Here is a 24016-nt window from a genome sequence, read left to right as displayed (position 1 = left end):
TAATTACTACTGAATGGTAAGAATTTAGGGAGGAGTGTGGGAGGAATATGCCAGTGCAAAACATGGACTCAAGAAAGAGTAGAAAAATTACAATTCACAAAATACACTGCTAAAGTTACGCCAGTCAAGCACCATACTTGGTCAATCATGGACTGCAACACACTCCAATAAAAAATGGAGGCAAGGAATTAAAATAACACCCCATGGGAATAATGTTGAATCAATGAAATTAGTTTGATATAGCCACTGAACAACAAAGGTTCAAGTGATGTTATGGTTAGATGAAAATGTATTTTTAAAACCTAAATTCATCAGTTATATTTAACACAAAAAATTGTAACCCCTGAGCTGTCCCCTACAATGCATAGATGCACGGTGTTGTCCTCTATGATGTTCTTTCAGTTGTCATGAAAGATGTCATAGAACGTCATGAGTGTTGTAATATGTGAGGTCATAAGAAGTGCATGGCAAGGGTGAGAGTTAAAGTTTAACTATGCCTTTCATTTAGCCTCAGATGTTATGCTTACGCTGACATTTTGACGTAGCAAAAATGTCAATTTAATTTTGTGTTTTTTCAGTCAATTGCTAAGGTTTTTTTATGAAGAAGGAGATTACTGTACATAACTAAACCATTACTTTATTCTTTGTTTTTTATTTCTGGTGAATTTATAGTTTTTTGTTTAAAGTACAGTAAACGTTTAGTACCATATCGGACTATGAAAACGTTTGGCCAAGCACAGCCTTTGGCCCTGTCAGTGGTTTGTTGGTCATAGGTCCTGGCCTACAGGCAGTCCTTGTGCACAACCTTACACCATGACTGCCACTGGCCAACACCACTCTTCTTTTCTTCAATTGTTTTGCAAATCCCACATTGCACCTGTCAGCCTTAGGATGGTCTTCCCCCAAACCTTTTGCCTTAACCCCTCCTATTTTTGCTGATCTTGTTTTTGTTGGCCTAAGGACTCTCTGCTGTTTACCACTGCTAACCAATGCTAAAGTGCTTCTGCTCTCTCCCATAAACATGGTTTTTTGTACCCAGTTGGCACATTTAATTTACTTTTAACTTCCTAGTAAAGTGGTACCTCCTGCACCCAGGGCCTGTAAATGAAATGCTACTAGTGGGCCTGCTACACTGATTGTGCCACCCACTTAAGTAGCCTTTTAAAACATGTCTCAGGGTTGTCATTGCAGCCTGTGTGTGCAGTTAGAAACTGCTATTTCAACATGGAAATAAAGCCTTTTGCCATGTCCAAACCGTCCTTTTTAATACATATACTCCTCAAGGAGACTACGCGTCACCTCCCTATCACTTGCCCATACTCCCCACATCTACTGTAGCAGAGGTGGAGGATTCTCCTTCTCCCACAGTGCAGGAAAGACCTGGAACAGCTTCCCTACACAACTCACTTCTAAAATTTTGAGGGGCCCTCAAGACCTGGCCGTTCAAATGAGCCTCCGGGACCTGCAAGCACCTGGATTCCCTTTTTGGTGATAAGCTGTGCTTTATAAATCCTGACTGACTGATTGATTGATAACTCATCCTAAGGTAGGCCCTAAGTAGCCCATAGGGCAGGGTGCAGTGTATTTAATAAGTTGGGCATGTACTTATAATTTTACTTGTGCTGATAGCGAAAATTTGTTAAATCCGGTTTTCACTACTGTAAGGCAGTGCTTAATTTGTGCTTGTTGTTTCTGATGCTGAGCACCGGCACTTATTTTTGAGGGCCGGCCCTTAGTCTTCTGCCTCAAGCATTTACTGTGATCAAAATACACATATGGGAGAGACCGAGGAAGAGAAAAACTAAAAAGTGTCACAAAGGTAGAAAGCTGCAAGAATGAGCTGAAGGGGCAGGGAGTGGCTTTAAATGGATCCAAGAGGCCCATGATGGCTTCAGGATTACGCTGCTTCGGTGTTCCATGCTCGGACATTTAAATGCAGCAGCTGTGTGTTTAAGGGGAGGGCTTTGGGCATGGCATGTTTTTATTTGCAAATTAAGCACTGCTGCAAGGCCTACGTCTCCTATAGGTTACATTTTGTTACCTATTACATTTAATAAGTACTAACTTTCAATTGGGGGCAGGTTGAGTTTGATGTCTAAAGAATTGTAATTAAAATCCCTTTTTAATGGATGGTAAAGTCAGATTCTAAATCAAAATTCTGAAAATTCCACTTTTAGAAATTTGGCATTTTCTTGTCCTTATAGTTTGGTGCCTGCAGCCTGTCCTTGGGCTTAGCTGGCAGTTGGTCTTTCTGTATTGCTCCTAGACAGTGACACAAAGGGCCATAAGTGTAAGGAGGAGGGATCGTCTCTGACTTGTTGAGGGGGAGGAGCTGTCACTGTTCACTCTTGCACATCACAAAGGCTCTGCCTTAGCATACTCGCAAAGGGTTTGAAACTAGTCCATTGTGACTCCAAAGAATGGTGGGCGTGAGGTAGGATATTCCTAACAACTTAGGGGGGTGAAAACCTCTAGAACCTTCTCCTACTTCGTAATGGGCACCAGGTATAAATATTGGAAGCTTAGACTCAACAGTTCAGTTCATATCTGGACCTGTGGAAGACTCCAAAGAAGTCCTGCGTCTGCCTCCTTATCTGAAGCCTCAGGGGATTAACAGGCTTCCAACAACCTTGAACCCTGAACCTGGACTCTGCCATCTGTGAGTCCTGCCCTCCCAGGTGGTGCCACCCAATCCTAGATGTTGGCCTGAAGGTGCTCTGCCAGCTCATCTGTGAACTCAGCAGAACCAACACTGCTGCGTGGCACAACCCAGAGCAAAACTTGCACATCATCTCTCCTGTGTGTCGACTGTCCTGTTGCAAGGACTTAATATCGCTGGCGCAGCCCATCAGAACTGCTGCTGCGCAATGCATCCTTAACGCAGGACTTTGCATCAATAGCCTATGCATTAACCGCTTCCTCAACAACAAAGCAAGACCTCGCATCGCAGACTCGCAGATCCCTGGAACCGAGGCTGCATGAAGCATTTCAGGCCCAGACCTTTCATCATCTAGGCTGCATGATGCTTCCTTGCCTGAGGACCTCTCAATGCTCCGCAACCAGGATTTAAGGTATTCTTGGTCAGAGGGCCTAACTGGGTTCCTGTGGCTGGTCTGCACTGCATCGTGAATTTTTTACTTTGCCCCACTCCGCCATGACCAGGTATGCACAGCTGGCACTTTGTGCTTTTCAGTCCTTTTTTAACTGAAATCTTCAAACCTGCATATACATCTCTGGTTCTACAGTTTTTTGTCATTTTGGTTGTGTTTTATTTATGAAACCTTGCTCTATTTTTCTAATTTGGTGTGGGATTGTTCTTGTGTTGTGTTTTCACGTTTACTGTTCAAATTGCTGCATAAATACTTTGCACGTTATCTCGAAGCTGAAGTTGACTGCCCTGTTCAACACTACCAGAGAGTTGAGCACGGGTAATTTGAGGTTTGCTTGTCCCTCACCCTGACAAGGATTGTGATTCCTGGTTGAGCAGGGTTTCACCCCCCTCAACCAGTAACCGAACATCTTATAGTAGAATATCTAATGTGATAGATCAAAGGGATTACTTGGCGGAATTTCACTTAAAAAATGTTTTTCTTTGCAAGGAAATCATTTTCCATTGGAAACACCCCATCCTTCCACTCATGCTGTAAAAGGGACATGTTGGGCATGTTGGATGCAGTTTCCTACACTGTTTGCACCATTAGACCTGTTCATTTAGGTTAGGTAAAGGGTGCAAGTGTTGTGATGTGATGGAAAGGCATTGTAAACGTTTCTGAACAGCTGCAAAGTTACAATTCTAGGGGTATGGACATCATGTACTTGGTGCACCTCTCTGAAGTCCTCTAGAATCATCTACTTGATTGGTCAATTAAACCATCACGTTAGTTTAAAAAAAAAAAAAACAATGTGCACACTTAAGTGCACCTATTTTCTGACCAGCACATGGTGGCCGCAAAGAGCAAAGTTGCTTTCTCTGTCATTATTCTCTCACTGTCAGCAACAGCACTTTGCTGGTCCAACAGTAAGCACAAAGCAGGTTAAACACAAACGAGTACAAAAACCATTTGTGTGAGTTGTCATTCATTAAAACCAATCCTTAACTTGAGAGGAAATGCACTGCGATCACCATGATATCATTTGCACCAGGGTTTTTAGCCCCCAATATCATCAATCCGGCCTGAACGCTATGGCTGTGAAAAAATGTGGACATATAGAGGGAATTTGCCATTTGCGACTTCTGCCAACAAATAAACACTGACCCAGTATTTTTCTTAAATTTTGTTTACATTGCAGAAGGAGTTAACCCATGTCGAAGTACCAATAATCGAAAAACAGTAGCCGCATGCTTTAATCAGATCATGAAGTACAAGTTAAGAGAGAGACCAGGATTTCTGTCTTGTGTAAATGCAGAAAAGACTCTCCTCTACAGATATGGCATGGAAGTTAATTCCTGAGTTTGGAACTAATAAAACAAAATCTCCTTTCACCCCTTGTTTTGCACTGTTTGGGGACCTGTCAGGAGGAAGACATTGTTAGAGGATAAATATGTAACTGGTACATATTTTCAGTTCCTCTTGCCAGAAGCACAGTGGGACAATTCCCAGAAGGTGGTTATAAACCATGGTCAAAACATTAATACTGACAATCACCTAAATGAATGGATTTCTGCTGCAAGGAGACAGTTATCTTTGGGAGTCCAAAGACTGGTTGCACTACGGCATTTTCAAACGGTTGCAGTCATGAACAAAACCGTTTGGTGGAACTTCATGCTGACGTTTTCACTTTTCCCGCACATCTGTCTTTCCGTGTACAAAGTTTTTTGAGACTTCAGCACTGTATATTTGTCAACTTCTCCTATCTCCCTTGCAAAACCCCACTTATTCTAGAGTGCCTTTTTAGGGTTGAATCTGCGTTGCTCGCGCATGCGTATCGCAGTGAGACGCTTTAGTATTTAGAAAAGGGCTCGGAGCCCTGTCAACTTCACGTCAGTGTTTTTTAATTGGTTCGTGGGCTTGCCTAATAAAATCTGCTTGCTTTCATTAGTCGAAGGCACTCATACGTCATGCCTTTTCCAGTGGCTAGCCCTCCTAGAGCACAGCGACCAAGTACAGAAAACATTCGAGGCTCGCTGTTTTCCATCAGGCTCGTGGACTTCTTTTTCTTTAATTTACGAGCACGATCTCGCTTGGCAGAAGTCGAGCGCTTTACATCGTTGATTTCACTTTTTCGGGTTAAGTACATAAATGCACTTTAGCCCGATAGGTGAAAAGCCGGGTTAGGAGTTTACAACGCGATCAGCTCTAACATGAGCAAACGCGAGACCCATTGCATTGTAAATGCTTGTTTTGTTTTATGTTTCTGAAGTCGCAGAACATTTTAGAAGTGTTTGCCACATGACTTTGCTTGATGGATTCCAGAGCCACATCGTAGAAAGAGTGAGTTTGGGCATAGACCAAAATGGAGGCCTAGGTGGGATGGGGTACTGTTTCGTCCTGCTCCAGGTTCCTCATTTATGATTGCAGACTAGAATATGGATCCCCAACATGTCCTACTGAGGTCAAAATTGATCTTCATGTGAACTTCACTTACATATGGACTTTATACAAAATAACAGTAGTGAATCATTTGAAAAGATGGTTGCAGATTACCTGATATCCTCTCCCAGATCAGGCCTCACAAATCTATTCTTCGCTTGCAATGGTGAGTCTGATTTTATCCGAGTGAGTTGTTTTTAGGGCCTACTGGCCCGTTCTGTGAGAGCTTGAGCTGGCAAATGCACAGGTGTTCCATCCATTCAAGAAACGAATGAGCAATAATGATGCCTTTAAATCTTGTTTTTATCTTGCCACATTTGCTGTGCCTTCAGAGAAAAGTCAAATGCCAATTTAAGTCTCCTTACAAATTACTGCTTTTTTTCCCTAGAGACTGCAAGTTATATTATTTAGTAAAGTGAACTGTCTGACAGTTGTGAAAGCATATGCTGTCAGGTTTATTTTTTCAAACACATTTGTACAAGTGCAATTTAGAATTCCTTCTTTACTTGTCATCATTGTGCAATTTCACATTTCTTTCTGACATATTTACTGTGTGCCTTAATACTATTAACTTGTGTGAAACATTTGAATGCATTAATGAAATGCAACCACTGAGAAACTGAAGCTTCATAAACATGTGCACTAATAGTCATTTAAAATGCCTATATGTATTCGTTATTCACGTCTTATATTTACACTTCATGTTATATATGCAGTACTAAATATGCATTCTCTTATTCATGCTTTGCATTTATTTTGAAAGTTTTGTGTGTGCATGTATAATTTTGTATTCAAAATGCGCATTAAATGTTTATTTAAAGTTAACCTAACTAAAGGCCTCAATCTGAAATATATTTTGCGCGGTCAGGGTGTTCCTTTTTTCAGGAGCATTCTCATGATTTTCATTAGCTAAAGAAAGGAGTATTGTTATGTATTAGTTTACTGATTGTAAGGCCTAAGAAAAGAAATAGTCGCAAGGAGCGTGTAGATATAATGAACAGATGAAGCCGCCTATTCATCATGTACCAGGAACGAGAGAGGCTCAAGGTTGCTGTAACTGTCTAAATTCTGTGGGATGGAAAACTGAGGTGATGTTGCAAATGCACACCTTGAGAAGTGAAATGATTGGTTCCTGGTGGGGTGGGAAGAGACACGATTGTTTCTGAAGTTTGTTTGTTTTAACTAATTTTCATACTGTTAGGCACAAGAAGCCGATTCTGTTAGACTTTCAGGGTTACCGACCTCTCTTCTTCTTTTATGCCTGCAAGTGTGAAGCTTTATGCTAAACACATTTCTTTTTCTGAAAGACTTCTATTAAAGTCTTCATTACTCTGACACCTTTGTGCATTTCCAATTTCCCCCCATGACCTCATTCAAACCATCCTCATTCCTTAGTTAGAACTCTGATTAAATGATTTTAGAATTATTTCATGGTTAGGAAAGAAACCTGGAGTTTCTTTATGGAAAATCTATTTCTAATTCTCAGTTTCTCTATTGCAGTGGCTGTTACTGTTTTGTATCTCATTCTACTGAGGCTGAACCTCTTGCGATTATTTCACTTGCCAGCTGTATTCTTGTCTGTTGAATATTTGCAAAAACACTGTTCCTTCCCAACCTTAAGACCATGCTATTAGTGAACGAAGAGGGTTCATGTGCACCTTATATGTGGGCTAGATGTGTGTTATACATGGAGCAGAAGTTTAGTCCATTAAATCAAGCAAAAGAGTTTTGCACAGGAGACATGCGGAAATCAAATATTTGAAGGTTCGCTCATATCTGATAATTAAAAAAAAGTGTGGCTCAAGGAAATAAAATATTTGCTGACGATCACACAATTTAAGACCAGTTTATGGGCCAAGAGCATTACAGTTATGTCGAATAGATTATTCAAGTCACTAAACCTGCTGGCCTGGTAACAGTTTTATCATGTTTTGAGGCCTATAGATCTGCGTCAGATTAATCGGCTCTTCCCATCTCAGAAAACACTTAAAATGTACCTGTTGAGTTTTTGGCGCTATAGAAATGCTTGTCGGTTGATGGATTGATACTGACTTTACCATTTAGTGCACTCACACCATTAGTGTCAATGTGCAGGTGGCTTTTAACTGCACATTGTCTCCTCAAGATTGCAAAGGGTAGAGGAACTTGCTTTTGAAAATGTGTGAAATTGTTAACATGCCACTCACTCAAGCACACATGCATGCTTTGCTTGTAAACATCTTGAGTAAAGTTAACCATGAAGATACCACCGAAAGCAATGGAATACAAGCATGTTTTGCCAAAATAAACATGCCCATTAAAGATTTCACACCAGAACAGACAATTGTGGAGAATGGAAGAAAGGATTTCTTTTGCAATGTTGTGATCATTATGTTTCAAGGAGACAAAGCTGATTCCGGGTGTCAGAACACAATGCTGAAAATAGGCACATATGAGGCATTAAGAGCTGCATCTTCTTGATACAACACAGCGTCATAATAAACTAAGCTATTTGACAACTGTTGCACGGCAAACAGATACTCTCAATGGAACCCCAACTTACTGACCTCCTCACACCATTGGACAACCCCTCCCCCCCACCACTAGCCGCTCACCACATGGGAACAGCTCACCACACAGAGCACCACAGCCTTTTTTAACTCCATCCACTCCAGAGCACCCACAGATCCCTGCTCTCACCACTTTAACCTTGGGAGCAAGGAAATACAATGCAAACTCATCTCCATTATCGATACGTCCATCACTACAAACACCTTCCCTGACTAATGTAAGCATGCAGAGGTCAGACCGCCTCCTCAAGTAATCCTCCGCCAACACCCAGCATCCCATCTCTATGCTGCCCTTCTCCACCAAAGTCGAGAAGACCATCAACCCCTCCAACCCCCCACTCACTGAGCACCTGGAGAAAAATAACCTGCTGGGCAACTCCCAATCAGTGTTCCGCACCAACCACAGCACCAAAACAACCCTCCGTGCTGCCACTGAACACATCAGATCCCTCCTTGACCGGGGAGAAACTGCAGCCCTTATCCTCTCTGACCTCTCAGCAGCGTTCAACACTGTTTCCCACCACACCCTCATCAAAAGAGTCCTCTATATTGGAATCATGCGAGATACAGTAATATGGATAGCATCTTTCCTCACAGGACAAACACAGAGGATCCGCTGACCTCCCTTCAACTCAGAACCCAAGAGCAGCATCTGCAGTGCCCCTCAGGGCTCGTCCCTCAGCCCTGTCCTGTTCAACACTTACACAACATCCCTGGCGAACACTGTCTGAACCCATGGCCTCAACATTATTTCCTACACAGATGACACCAGCTCATTCTCCCACTCTCAGAAAACCTCTTCACCACCAAGACAAACTTCCACAACTACCTGAAACTCAACACGGACAAGATGCAAGTGCTCATTTTTTGGAACAACATCTTCCTGTGGAAGAACACCTGGTGGCCCCCAAGAACCCGGACCCACACCCTCACTGACAGACCACACCCACAAACTTAGCATCATCCTGACAAACTCAACATTATCCAGGACAGCAAACGCACCATGAAATGTCAGATCAACAGTCTCTTCTGCCTGATTCCACATCCTCCGCATGCTCTGAAGGATTCTCCGATGGCTTCCCGTGAGCACCAGGAAAACCATCACGCAAGTCCTAGTCACCAGCCGGCTGGACTAAGGCAAGGTGCTCTACACAAGAATCACCCCACAAATCCTGAAGAGGCTCCAGATGATACAGAACTCAGCTGCCAGACTCATCCTCGACCTCCTTCCCAAATCACTCACATCACCACTTATCTCAGGAACCTACACTGGCTCCCCTTTCAGAATAGGTGCCTATTCAAGATGGTACATGACCAAGGACCAGCCTACATCAATGTCTGCCTGAGCTTTCATAAACCCTCCAGACACCTGCACTCGTCCGCCCTTGCACCATACTCCCCCTGCACTCGTCCGCCACCCTCCCACCCCAACCCCCAAAGCTACAGTGGAGGGTGCTTTTTCTCCTATCTCACTGCCAAGTCTTGGAATGACCTTCCCCTCCACATTTGAAAGTTGTCCTCTCTCCCGAAATCCATAAAAGGACTCAAGACCTGGCTCTTCGGCTGGTTCCAGCAAGAACCCAAAGCCTGGATACCCTCACGGGTGATTAGCCACACTTTATAAATCCAGACTGATTGCTGTGTTGCAAAATTACAAAGAATTGACCGGGGACCGGAAAGAGACAACTTTGGGCGAAAGTATGGTTGAGAAAGCTTGGAAGCAATGTCCAGCAAGACTGTTAGAAGAGGTCTAATGAAAAAATATTTGAAAGAGTGGATAGTTCGACTAAGTATGCGTAGTGTAAAGAAACACTGATCAAAATATTTTATAATTAGGTTCACACCCTTTCTACTTTGCTTGGTTTAATTGAAGGAAGGTTTTAAGAATTGGGATGGTACTATGGGGAAGTTTACTCCAAAGTGGCTTTATTGTGGGGTTGCCTGGGGACACTAACATTTTGGAGGGAAATTAAATGCATTTTATGGTGTTGATTTAACTACAAATGATATTATTAGGCATAACATTGCAAGGTTTCAGCCTGTTTAAGCCTGCATAAGGCAAGCTTGCATTACACTCGGTATTAAGAGTAAAACAGACTTTGCTTGGAAGAGGTATGTTAAGTGGGTTCTGCAGTGGATCTTAAAGGATGGGGAAGCCGGAATATGTGGATTAATGCACTCATGGTGTGTATGCAAGCTTTTTTCATAGCAATCCTATTGAATCTTAAAGTGACCAATTCACCATTGTGATAGCAGATTTGTGTTTGTTGCCGTAGAAAAGCAGGTAAAGGTATTCCAAGTAAATCATTCACTTAAAGGTCGACACCGGTACTATTAAATAACAAAGTATCATCTTTCTTTTCCGTACAAGTGCTTTTTAAAGGGTCGTTACAGATCAAATCTGTTATTTTGTCATCGAGAAACCAACATGTCTGGCATGCTTTTTCGATGCATGACACCAAAGATATTTGTCACAAGGACTCGCTCTGATGCTCTTACTCTCCCATCATCCATAGTTCCCTAGAAGTATTAAGCGTATGTGTTTCACTCTGTTGCTTTTCTCTTGATTCAGGTCAATTCTCCTGGTTTGGATATGAAAGCCCACGCAGTTTCTGGGACTACATACGAGTGGCCTGCTGCAAAATGCCACACAGTTGCATCTGCAGCATCGAGAACATGGAAAATGTTAGTTCATCCAGAGCCAAGGTAACAACTACATTGAGATTTTTATTTCTGCTGGTATTTTATTAGCATTTGTAAACATTTCTGACGTGATAGTGTCTGTAGGCTCTTAGGTTAGAGAAACTTCAATATATCAACTTTCACACACAAATTCTTCTTAGTGATGTATAGAAGAGCTATCATGTTCTGAAAATTATTATAGTAAAGTAATCTGTGTTACTAGTGGAGTAAATATCAGATTCTTTATCATATCGATGTTGCATAAAATATCTCAGGGCAGCAACACTGGATTGCTGGAAAAAGGATTTGGGTTTTGCGTCCCCTCAAAACATTCAAAGCACAATGCATCCACGATGGCAGCTCCGCTATGGCGGAGGAGTGTCTCACCCCCCAGCCAGTGGCAGCAGCTGCAAAACTTTAAAAATGAAACGATTGTAAATTGTACATTTTTGCACTTGTATAGCGCACTACTCACCCGTTAGGGTCTCAAGGCGCTGTACTCATACCGCTATGGAACCCCTCCTGGCTTTTCCCTGTGAGGTGCCCAATCCTGGGCACCCCCAGGGTGAAGCCAGGCATCCAAGCGCTGTTGGGGCCGTTGTGGAGATTAAGCAAGCTATTGCCCAGAGTTGCAGAGTGGGACCCATTAATTAGATTAGGCACCGAGGCGAGAATTATATGGTCCAAGGGAATTGAGCCCAAGACCTGCCGAAGCGGGACTTGAACCCTGGTCTTGAGCCAGATCTCTGCTTCAGGGTCTGCCGCTCTAACCATTGTGCCACACTTCTCCACATAATAAACTCGGGCTGGCCACACACACACACACATGCATACTGAGCTCTCTCCAACCCGGCACTATGTTCCTGGGTTGGAGACAGCAGGCAGAGGCTCCCAGTCTGACTCGGAGCACCAAACCAGGAAGCTCCCGCCAATCCTCACACTGCTTTAATGCTACCAGCAGCATGAAAGCAGCTTTAGGACTGTCCACAGGGCAGGCTGGAAGCCTATGCCTGGTGTGATGAGGACCGAGGAGTGGCGCAGCAGAGGTGTGAGTACGTTTTTTGGGTTTTCTTTTTTTTCTTCTTAATTTGTTTTTTGGGTTTGTCGTCCCCAGGCCCCCACCCCTCTGCCATGCGCCACCACTGCAATGCATATGAACTAGTGTTACACTACCATGACTTATAAGGATTTTGCCTGTCACAAAGGAGTTTTGACACCAAATAAAGGAAGTTTGCTAAAAGCTCATTTATGAGGTCCTGTAACTCCAATGTGCCTGACTCTATTCACTTTTGACATGGTAGTGAGTATTTCATTGCTTTTAACACGTAGCCACAACATTACTATAACTCCATTGCTCCTTTCTCAGCTGCTTCATTATTTCTGGGAGAGGGTAATCTGTAGGGTAATTTCTAATTAAAGTAGTGCTTAATTTGAGCCGGTGGTTTTCATTGGAGGGCACCAGCACTCATTGTTCTGCATAAGGCATTTTCTGCGAGCAAAAGACACATATGTTAAAGACTGAGAAAGAGAAAAAAGAATCACAAAGGGAAAAAGCAGAAAGCTGTAAGAGTGAGCTGAAGGGTCAGGGAGTGGCTGTAAATGGATTAAAGAGGCCCGAGGTGGCTTTAGGATTACGCTGCCTCAGTATTCCATAGTCGCAAATTTAATTAGTCGCTTGTTTCAGAGGAAAGCTTTGGGCACCGGCATGTTTTTATTTGCAAATTAAGCACTGAATTAAAGGCTTGTCCTGATGTTGGAAGGCACCTAAAATAAAATAATTTTGTGACTACTTGTAATAATTTATTACAAGAGTATTCTATACCTCAATAGACAAACAGCCTTGAGGTTGGAGGCTGACAATCACAGAAGCCTTCATGTCTGGAGAACCCTAGATATGTGGCACGGGATTCAGCTATGGACTTCCTTTGCATCAGATAAGGGGTATGCAATATGATCTTGCTCCATGAACACTAGTAGAGCCTTCAAGGCAAGGACGATATGATGTTGGCATTTCGGGCACAAATGAGCTAGACTGAGTAGTTCTTTGATGTTTGCAGTACTTTGTTTTTGTCTTCCCAGAAACGAGTGAGTTATAACATGAAGATGATTAGAGCAAGCACTGCAGGTATTTTGCGGTGGATTTGCAGGTTAGATAGGACCGTTAAGATATAGCTGACTGAAATGGCATGCATGCTTAGTAGCACAATTTACTTGAGGAGAGTCAGATTTTATTTCATAGTTTTTAACCATAGCTGCGTACCGTATGCACTTGTTTGCAGGACGACGGGGTCCATAGAGTCCGGTTAGGTGGTTAGAGGGTACTGGGGATCACACTTTCCAAAAGCAGCCTCTTAATTTTCTGTATGAGGTGGAGCCACACCCTCTGAATATTTGTCATTCGGTCACTTAGCTCGTCACTAGTAGCATGAGGGCAGGGTAAGAAGTCAGGCGGTCTGTGCAGGCAGGTAGTCTGGCTGCTATGATTAATTAGATTGGGGTTTTGTCTTCAGACATATGATACCCAATATGACGGGCTTTGAAGAAAGCAACCACATACGCTTTGTATAAGATGAAAGGATCAAAAAAGGGCTAAACTTTGTATGGCTTTATATTTCATTTATATTTTATGTGGGAGACTTCGACAGGAAAAGGTCTAATTAAGTTTACTTGGCTCATTTGGTTATGAAGCGAGTGAATCAGGCTAGAAGAGTCCGTTCTGCTCCAGCAACCAGGAAGAACTGCTTCAGTAGAAATACAAAGGGATTATGAGTGTAACTCATAACTTCAGCGAGTTAGGCCTAGAAATTGGTCTTTTCACCTGTGACTTTTATGCATTCTTTCAGACCTTAACCAAGATTTGTTCCACCTCGTCCAAAGCTTTCAGGAAGTCGAGAGGATTTTTAAAATGGTTGTTGACCTTGCTGCTTCAGTTTTTGTCTCTGGTAGCCTGAGGGAGCTACAGGGTCAAGGGCTGCTGTAACCTTGTCCTGAAGGTGGAATTGAATTTTAGTGACATGGGACAACTGAGGGTCCTAAGGTGAAATGTACATGCTCATTCGAATGGCATTATTAGACAGTGTTTGAGTGTAAGACAGTTTTCCTCAGCTACAGCTTGGAATAGTCCACTCATAATATGTTTGGGAGTGTCGTGATTTAACAGACGGATTCTGCTGCCAATGCAAATGATTTCCAAAGCAATATTGGCCATATTTCAGGTCAGAGGAGCAGTGAACATTATCTTGCCTTGAATCGGTGCATACAAGCAGTAATTTCAACGATGATTTATAAAAACACTGAAGATATTTTGAAGCATCTTAGCAAAGCATAGGCACACTGTGAGACTGAGCTTTATCTACTGATATCTGATCAACGCTGGCACAAAATCTATCTGAAGCTTGAGAACTTAGTCTCATTTGAAACTGTATATACATTAAAATATAGTTTCATCACAGTATTGGACCCCCTTAAAAATGGAAATCCAATGTCTGAATATAGGAATTCTTGCCATTGCCAGAGTCTAAACGCCAAAAAGGGTCACATACATGTAAAGTGTTACAGAATACATGCCCGGTTGAAAGGAACCACACCTTTACTGTAACTGATTTCAATTTCAGTTTATAAAAGCTGGTAAAGTTGTTTGATGGTCGGTCACCCTGGCACGCAGCTGAGGCTCCAAGAAAACCATGGGTTACAAGAATTATTCTGAGTAAAAAGGCATGTTCTCTGAAAGTGGAAGTGGACCTCTAGTTTTGCACTGGAGGCCTGGGAACTAGAATTATCAAGTTTGCTGTGGTTGATATAATGTAATTTGGCCTTAAAGGCATTGAGAATCTCAACCAAAATCTGTGAAGAAATTAGGAATGCATATTTTTGAATGTACTATCTTATTTCTGCCTTACAATCCACTATACCTGTTGTTTTTTGTGGATCAGGTGTTGTCTGTTTTGTGTTTATCATCTTGTGTGGCCTTTGCTGGATTTTCTTTGTGGACAGGGCCGCTGTCCTCGGAAGATCTTGGTCGTCTGGTGGGCAGGCAGTCCTCTTGGGATTTTGAAGAGGTCGCTGGTCCTGCAGGGTGCGCTGCCTTTGTGTAGCAGGGACATCAGAAGCTGTAGACAGGCTGGTAGGGCTGGGGCCAAATCAGGTGGTGTTTGCAGTCTTCTGTGCTGGGGGTCAGCTTAGCAGCACTTCTTCTTTCTTCTTGTTGTCTTCTTGAGGTCTGCAGGAGTCTGGTGAGCTACGTTCAAGGGTGCCTAGATTTAGGGGCATTAAAGTGGTCAGGGGGCAGTAGCCAATGGATACTGTCCCTGAGGGTGACTACACCCTTCCAGTGTCCACTCCCTTTGGGAAGGGGGACACAGACCTAAACCTATCGGTCCCTGTCCTCCAAACTAAGATGGAGGATTCTGCAGGGAAGTGGTCACTTCAGCTCTGGACACCTTTGGAGTGGTCTTAGCTGAACTGGTCACTCCTTGTTTTTCCTAATTTTCCCACCAGACTTGCTGCCAAAAGTGGGGCTTAGTCTGGGACATCTCTACTAGTTGGAGTGCCCTGGGCACTGTAACAGGAGGCCTGAGCCTTTGAGGCTCACCACCAGGTGTTGTAGTTCCTGTAGGAGGGAGGTGTGAAGCACCTCCACCCAGTGCAAGCTTTGTTTCCGGCCTCAGAGAGTATCTCACCCCATGAGGTCCGAAACTTGTCTGGAAGTGTCAGGCAGGCCCAGAACGGTCAGCTTGTGCTAGAAGTTTGGGTAAAATACAAGGGGCATCTTGAAGATGCCCTCTGGGTGCTGTTCAGATAAACTGAGGTACTCATATTGTAGATAGGAAACTTCTTTATTAAGCATGCAAGTACAACCCCTGCCAGATCACTGCGAAGACATCCAAGGCCGTCCGTGGTCTGCCGGGACACTTTTCAAACATAACACTCTAAAACAGAGCTCTATAGAAGTTACTAGGATACAACAGGTGCATTTTGCAATTAATCCAACACTGGCATCAGTGTGGGTTCATTGTGCTGAGGAGCTTGTTACCAACTACCCAGACTTCAGAGAAGCCATCATGGAGCTGTGGAGTTTGTGATGACAAACTCCCAGCCCTTGTACTTTATATGGCCACACTGCACTCACAATTCCAAAAAATGGACTTAGACACTGTAGAGGCATATTGCTCATGCAGCTATTCCCTCACCTGTGGTATAGTGCACCTGCCTTTGGGCTGTAAGGACCTGCTAGAGGGGTAACTTACCTATGCCACAGCCAGTGGTTGGTGGGCATTGCATCCTGAGAGGGATGCCATGTCGACTTTACCTTTTTCTCCCCGCCATGGCACACAAGCTGCAATGGCAGTGTGCATGTGCTTGGTCAGGGGTCCCTTAGGGTGGCATAATACATGCTGCAGGCCTTAGGGGGGGCCCTCCCTCCCTGTTCAGAGCCCTTGGTACCACTGTTACCTTTTACAAGGGACTTAGCTGTGTGCCAGGGGTGTGCCAATTGTGGGAGCAATGGTACAGTTTAAGGGAAAGAACACTAGTGCTGGGGTCTGGCTGTCAAGTCAGCATCAATATCAGGCAACAAGTGGGGGGTGGCGGGGAACAACCATGCCAATAGTGGCACTTTCCTATAATTAGCATTTCCCCATTATGAAACTTTTAATTTAAGGATTCTTGATAATTTGAGGTGAGTGCTTTATGAGATGAAACGGTCTCCGAGACCTGCACAATTTAAAGCACTTAGTATTTGGGAACACATACCGTGTCAGAAAATGATAGGCAAGTACGAGAATAGAGTGCAGAAAGCAATAAAGACAATTGCCGAAGCAAGATGGCATGAAGAGCAGAAAGCTTGGAGAGCAGACCTCATCGAAAGTACTAGATTGTATCTAGCTCTTTCTGGTAAAGGAGAAAGCACTAGACCTAACGCTAAGAAAGAGACAGGGAAAGGAGAGCAGACCACAGATGCTAAAGAGAAGAAGAAAGTGAAATGCAAGAGTGATTCAAATGATGAGTTTCTAAGTCAGATGTTAAATCATCAACCTCTGTATCATTCTGTTGAGGTAGGAGCAAGAAGTGAAGTTTCCCAGAATGTAGTCCTGAATGTGCCTACTGCTCCAGTTGCACAAACCCCGAGTCAGATTGTGTCACCGAATTTACAGGCGTACCTGGTACTAATTCCTGAAGTGAATCAACCAGTTCAGACATTTAGCACAGTTCAGCCTGTACAGAGTCCTATTGTGAGTCAAGTTGTGCCAGTTCCAATGTAGACCAGAAGGGAAAAGTCACCTTATGTGAATCCGCCTGTGCCAAATTTTGTTCTGAATCAAACTGTGTGAATGGTTAGTCCAGATCAGTCAATGCCAAATATTTTACCGACCCAAATAGAACAAAGTTTTAGTAAGGTCTTGTCAGGACAAAGTGTGTGAATGATGATTCCTCAGAATCAGACAAATCATATTGGCCCAGATGCATTGGCAGTTCCCATGACTATAGATCCCGTTGTTCCTTTGTATGCTCCCGGTATAGCTGAGAGTAATGCACATTCCATAAATGTCCAGATTAGACCCTGATATACCAGCAACATCTCATGAGATGTTCCCACATTGTGTGCAGAGATTAGTATATTCTAATACCTCAGAGATGAAGAGAAAAGGGTCTCTTGTGAAACCATTAACCCCTACTCTGGTTGCAAATCCAACTCCAGTGACAAGTCAGACGGGATTTGCTCATGATACGAGGTTTCCTCCGAGAGCCTCACCTTATTTGTGCCCAGACCAGAGCAGATCCTAAATGTAAATTGCAGTGCCCCACAATGAGGAATACCTTTTAAGGTGTCAGAGAATAGGTCTGTGTTTAATAACCAGAATCAACAGACTGCAGGTCCTTTAAGAGCAGGAATTTTGCAGAATAATCCCATTAGTATGAGAGGTTTCACTGCACAACAGTGAAAAGATTAGTTAAATAATTTGAGTCCTAAAGGTGTGACAGGTATATTGCGTTGTAAACTGAGCAGAAGAGGCCCCAGAGAAAGATAGGCCAGTAAATGTGCCAGACTGAAATTGAAATTAAATGAAATGATATTAGGAATGTTAGGCACAGCCCAATTGGAGATGTACACTGAAGATGAACTGTGGTTTGTGTGCAAAGATGTTACTTGATGTGCAGGGCAGTCTTATGAAAGGTTAGCCAAGGTAGTTGAGAATTATGATGTGGATTTGGAGAAATCGAAGCCCTTGAAGAGAAGTTACAGAATTGAGTTTTGTACAAAAGACATAGTTCACATGAGATCTCCTGGAATTAAATTGCACATTAAGGAATTCATCGCGTACATTCAGAAATGGGGAGCTATAGACAAGTGGGAAAGAGATCAGAAACAGGAAAAATCAAATGTGCCTCCAACAGTAAAAAATTAAATAAAAAAATAAGCGGAGACAAATGTTAAAATACTTCCTACGAGAGAAATACCAGGTGGAGGTTGTGTTCATGTACCTTGGAGCAGGAGTGATAATTTGTCATTCACAAATGATTACCCCTGATTGAGACAAAAACCACTGGAATTGTGCAAGCAGTCATAGAGGTTTGTGAAACTTTTAAAATGCCTGTGGATGGATTTGAATACATTGTTTGATATTGTGATTCTGAGTGATTTGTGGAATGATTGCAAAGTTAATGTTGATTGGCCAGACAGAGAACATCCAAGAGATCCAGTAACAAGTGTGCCATCTGAAAAAGTGATGAAAAGGTATTATAAGGTAATGGTGTTCTTGAAAAACAAGGTGTCTCCGAAAGACACAAAAGACATTGATTGGCAGAGGAGTGACAGCACAGGAATCGAAGGAGTCGATTCATGCCTATTATGAAAGATTGTTGCAGGCTTTTAAACTGTTAAATGGAACAGAGACAATAGAAGCCAAAGATGTGGGTCTTTTGTGTTCAGATTTGTGCAAGACTAGGAACCAGGCAAAAATGAGATGATTAAGCAGCATTTAATTTGTTGGCAGAACACATGCATTGATGAAATCCTGCAGTACACAAAGTATTGCAGTGATAAATTAGGACTGTAGCAGAAAAAGTTGAAAAAGGTGGTTATGGTCATGCAATTGAAAGCTGCACAGAAAGTTAGTCGAAGTCTGCAGATGATGGTGAACACTAATGGTATGCAAGGAGTGCAACAGCAGGGAACTAATATTATCCAGTCTAGAGGTAGAGGATGTGGTGTTCAGGTAGGTCAAACTGGTGGTGTTATTGATGTCCAGGCTTTGAAAATAACTAATCTGTGTCATGTGTGCAGAAATGTGGGTCAGTGGTAAAGGGAATGTCCCTTTAAATAATGTAAGTAATCGGGTGAAGAATAATGGAACTGCTCAGGCTTAAGGCAATAATCAAGTTCAAATACAGAGGAGTTCAAAGACCCCAAGGGTAGAATGTAAATGTGCCCCAAGGACAGCACATGCAAGTACTGCAATCCCCGATGACTCAATAGCAGATGGTTGTTCCCAACAGAATCTAAATCAGATTGCAAATGTGAATCAGTCAACATTGTAGTTTCTCTACTGTATCTGAGTGATGAGGGGTTTTCAGAAATTCTTCAGGGAGATAGTTCAGATGAGAACCGCATGGTAGGTGCATCCTTAGAAGATCGACGTGGTCCCTATGTAAATGCCGATGTGATGGGTCACCATGTGTCATTGGTGGTTAAATCTGGAGCTACATACTCCACTGTCAGAAAAGCAGAAGTACTGATTTTGCCCCATTCAGGTAGAAGTTGTAGGAGTTGTAGATAAATGGTTGACCAATCCTGTAACAGAATCTGCCTCTATAAAAATAGGTTAATTTGAAGATGAGCACCATTTTGTAATATGCGATTAAGGTTTCTGTGAACTTGTTGAACGCAATTTGCAGTGTAAATATAATTGTTCCATTAGTTGCACACCCTGAAGAATTCCAATACAGACCAATGAAGATGTGCCTTGTAAAACTGGTACACAGTATCCGTGTGTCACATTGTACCCAATGCTGGCATGGAGTGAAGTCAAATGAGGTGTATTCCATAATCCCTCCATATAATATGACACCTGAAGCAATGGCGGGAACACCATCATTGATAAGCAGTTTAAGTGAACAGGGTATCATGAAAGAGCTAATTGGATGTCCGTGTAACCCTCCTATTCTAGGGCTGTAGAAGCCCAATCGAAAGTACCACACAGTCCAGGACCTGAGAAAGGTTAATTAAATAGTTGTCCCTTGTCCTGTGGTACCGAATCCTGCAGTGATTTTATTCAAATTCCAGGTAAAGCAGAATGTTCCACCTTAATTTACCTTTGCCAAGCTTTTTTCTCCATACTGCTGCATGAGGAGAGCCAGTTTCTCTTTGCATTGTGGTTTGGCAGTCGTGTTTTTCCATGGTGCTGAGTTCCACAAGGGCATACTGAGAGTCTTTTGATTTTTAATCAGATCTTGAAAAAGATTCTGGAGTCCCCTAAAATGCCCTTTCATTCCGTCTTAGTGAAATATATTGATGACCTACTTGTGGCATCAAACACTCAAGAAGCATGCAGTAGAGATGGAATTGTTCTCCTGAATTATTTAGAAGGGAATGGACAAAGTTTCCCCAGCAAAATTGCAGTACTGCAAGAAAGAAGTTCTTTAACTAGGTTACCACATTGAGGAAGGTGTGCAGAAGGTGTTGCAAGAAAGAGTCCGCAATTTTGAAAATGAATCCCCCTGCTACTCAGAAAGAAGTCAGAATGTTCCTCGGAATGGTTGGCTACTGTTATCAGTGGATTCCAAACTTTTGGTCAAGCCTTTACAGAGACTGACACACAAAGATATGTCTGATCTAGTACTATTGGATGACAATTGCATATTTGCCTTCATAGAGTTGAGGGAAAGCCTTTTTAGGTCCTGGCTCTGGGAATGCCTTATTATAACAAATGTTTTTCTTTTTTGTTGTGAGAGGTACGGATGTTCTCTGTTTTTACTTGGTTGCATGGAAATGCAAACAAGCCTATTGCCTATTTTTCTACCACACTTGATCCTGTGGTTTCTGCGTTGCCTGGTTGTTTTGAAGGTGGTTGCAGTGCTGAGCAATGAACAGTGTGAAGGTATGGTTATGGGTCAGCCTTTGAATGTTTTTGTGCCCCCCTCTGTGGAGATATTGTTAACCCTAACCAAGACACAGTATCCCACCAGTGCGCGTTTGACCCGTTACGAGCACGGCATCCCTGGTGTGGCTAATGTAAGTCTCAACAGATGGACCATTTTGAATCCTACCACTGTCACCCGCCCCTGTTGAAAATGCAAATTAATATATGTATGAGGTTGAGCATGACTGTCTCAGTGTAACTAAATTGTGCACCAAGCCGAGACCTGACATTCAAGACAATCCTCCTTAATGAAAATGGTTAGGTCATGTTTATTGATGGCTCCTGCTTGGCATTGAGAGCTGATTATGCAGTTTGCACAGTCTCGAGTGTGATTGATGCTTCCTGGCTTCAAGGAGTCTTTTCTGCCCAAGTAGCTGAATTAGTTGCTCTTACTAGGGCATGCTTTGTTACTGAACAGCTGAAAGTGACAATTGTCACTGATAGTCCATACAGGTTTGAGGGTGTTCATTATTTCGGACATTTGTGGGCCAAGAGAGAGTTTATGACCTCCTCTGGATCCCCTATACGGCAATGGAGATCAGATTTATAATTTGTTGAATACATTACAGTTGCCTGCAATAATTGCTGTAATCAACGGTGCTACTCATAAAAGAATCTACTGATTATGTAACTTTGGGAAACACACGGATGAGGTGGCAAGATATTGCGCCCTAAGCTGCACCTCCTTTAATGGAGAATGGAACAATGATACAATGAGACAAGTCATAATTTCATGTTAACTGCTGTTGCATTAGCGCAGGATTTGTCAAAAGTAATGAGGATGATATTTGGGTTTCAAGTGCTGGAAGAGCTGTGTTGCCAAATAGTTTGTCACCCGTGGCTAGGTGCATTTAGATCAAGGTGCAATGATTAGAATCTTTAGTCAGACATGGTTCAACCCAAAATTCAAAGTGATAGCAGAAGCTGTGTGTCACAGGTGCGCCACATGCTAGCAGGTGAGCATAGGAAAACGCACTGTTACACTGAGTCAGGAGAACCATTCAGTAGGATGCAGTTGGATTTTATAGAGCTACCAGTATGCAATGGACTGAGACTTTGTACCTTGGAGTCTATCTTGATCCGATTACATTATTAACTATAGGTAAGCGAAAAACTGCAGATGCTGCCTCACATGACACTTGCATTAAAAAGTTTAGAAAGCCTGCTGGGAAAGTCTCAATTTTCTGAATGCAGAGGGAGTAGCACCTTAGAAGATACTGATAATGTGATTCCCGAAGTGAAGGCCATTCGAAACAGTCATGCAACTGCAACCCCAAGTGGTAGTGGCTCTCAAACTAATCTTAAAATAACTGAAATGTTTGAAAAATCAACTAAGGTTGGGGACAAAGTTAAGCCTAGCAGCCACAGGTGGATCAGTCCTCCACTGAAATTGTGCAAGGTGCCTTCCTTGCAACCGTTAAGAGTTCATCTGAAGGGCCCACTTTGCAGTACTGTAGAAAGGGGTCTAATGCTGTTGATAATGAGCCACACCATTATCTTGCTAGCCCTGAAATTAAAGTGGTACCTGCCATCCCATGTTCAAATGGGTTTGAGCCCCTGGAGGAGGAGAGAATTTCCTCTGAAACACTGCTTCAACACATAAGGGGGCACCTGCTGCTTGCCTCAATATGGGTACCCAGATCTTGAAGAACAGCTTAGTGAGGGCTCTACACAGCCCTGATTGGTCTCCCTTGCATCAAAAGCTAGATGACATAAGCTTAATGCTTCTACTTGTGGAGAAAGTAACAGCTCGGACGGGCCAATGCATGTCTAAAGTTCCAATGGGGATGGGAATTCCGTTGCTGCCTCATTGAAATCATGGACACTGCCCACTTTTCATGGGTCTGTTACTCGCATTAGAGATTCCATGCCATGTACAGTGGACGCTGATAGCCCTACAAGGAATAAAAAACTACAACCCAGGCATGAAGTATCTGGCTCTAAACCTCAGGGGGTTGCCCTTCAATTGGGTGTTAAATCTTGTCCACATCCTACTTTTCACAGAACAGTGGCCCAAAGTTGGGATAATGTCAATAATTTGGCATTGAGACCCCCCGAAAGGCTCAGTCAGAGCCTCTGAGTATCAGCCTTGGTCATTTGACGAGGAGCTGATATCTCAGAATATGGGGGGGCCTGGAAAAGCCATTTATACGGTCAGAGTGCCTAAATTGTCATCAGGTACTTTTGGAAACCAGGAATCTTTGGTTATTAAGGTTATTTATTGGGTAAGATCTCGGCGCAAATGCTTTTCAGTCTTAAGTCACGACATCGAGGATGTTAAAAGGCACAGTTTAAAAGGATCAGACCATGATTTTATTTCTGTCCTACTGAGAAAAAAGTTGTTGGTTAGTAATCTAATTGAGTTTGAACTGTGTACATGTGATTACAGATCAACACAAAGTACTGGTAGTAGATTTAAATTATCACCGCAGGATGATGCTCTTTCTGTAAACTGCAGGGGGGAAGCTGCTAATGTTAATGTTGTTGATGACCCAGGCCAATCATGTGATCCTGCTTTTGTTGTAGCAGATGATTTGTGTGACCTTAATATAAGTTGCCCCTTAAGTGAATTAGATTAACTAACTAATGTATCAAGTCCAGTATGCATCGAGGGGACCTCAATAGATGCAGGCAGGACAGTGGGCAAACTATTGGATGGGACCAGTAGAGCGGTAAATCAATGGAACAGATATAGCAAAATGAGAAGTAGTTCTAAGCTATTTATTATCTCCTGGAACTTGGATGGAGTAAAGAGTAAACTGAAGGACCTAGAGTGGGTCTCCTATATTAGTCACCACAATATTTGCCTATTCCAGGAGACGTGGGCCATTGACCTGGTGTGTGTGTGTGGAAGGGTTTTTAACTTAGTGTGAGGGCCCAGTCTACTGGGGGCAGTGGTCAGACCAAGGGAGGCTTATTCATTTTGTTGAGCTGTAATCTGCCCTGCACCCATTCAAATTTAAATATAAATTCACCTGATCTGTTGGGCATTCAGCTTGGTTTTTCGAGAGCCCTCAAATTAGCAAGAATTAATATGTATGCTAGATCAGTGATGCGCGGAACCGACTCTGAGACCTTGGCGCAATTGAAAGAATTTGTAGAATCTTTTCATCAA

The 24016-nt window shown here is 42.8% G+C and overlaps 1 protein-coding gene across 1 annotated transcript in view; it reads left to right on the top strand.

Moving 5' to 3' along the window:
• Window positions 1-24016, top strand: part of RUNDC3B (RUN domain containing 3B) — a 781529-nt gene that overhangs the window by 321993 nt on the left and 435520 nt on the right. Inside the window, exon 3 of the mRNA XM_069211571.1 lies at window positions 10653-10786. Within this exon, the coding sequence (XP_069067672.1) occupies window positions 10653-10786 (134 nt within the window). The remainder of the gene's footprint in view (window positions 1-10652; window positions 10787-24016) is intronic.

Source organism: Pleurodeles waltl, chromosome 10 (assembly GCF_031143425.1).
Source record: "Pleurodeles waltl isolate 20211129_DDA chromosome 10, aPleWal1.hap1.20221129, whole genome shotgun sequence".
In the NCBI taxonomy this organism is placed as follows: Eukaryota; Metazoa; Chordata; class Amphibia; order Caudata; family Salamandridae; genus Pleurodeles; species Pleurodeles waltl.
The sequence above is the reverse complement of the archived record's forward strand: the minus strand, read 5'-3'. Positions and strand labels throughout refer to the sequence as shown.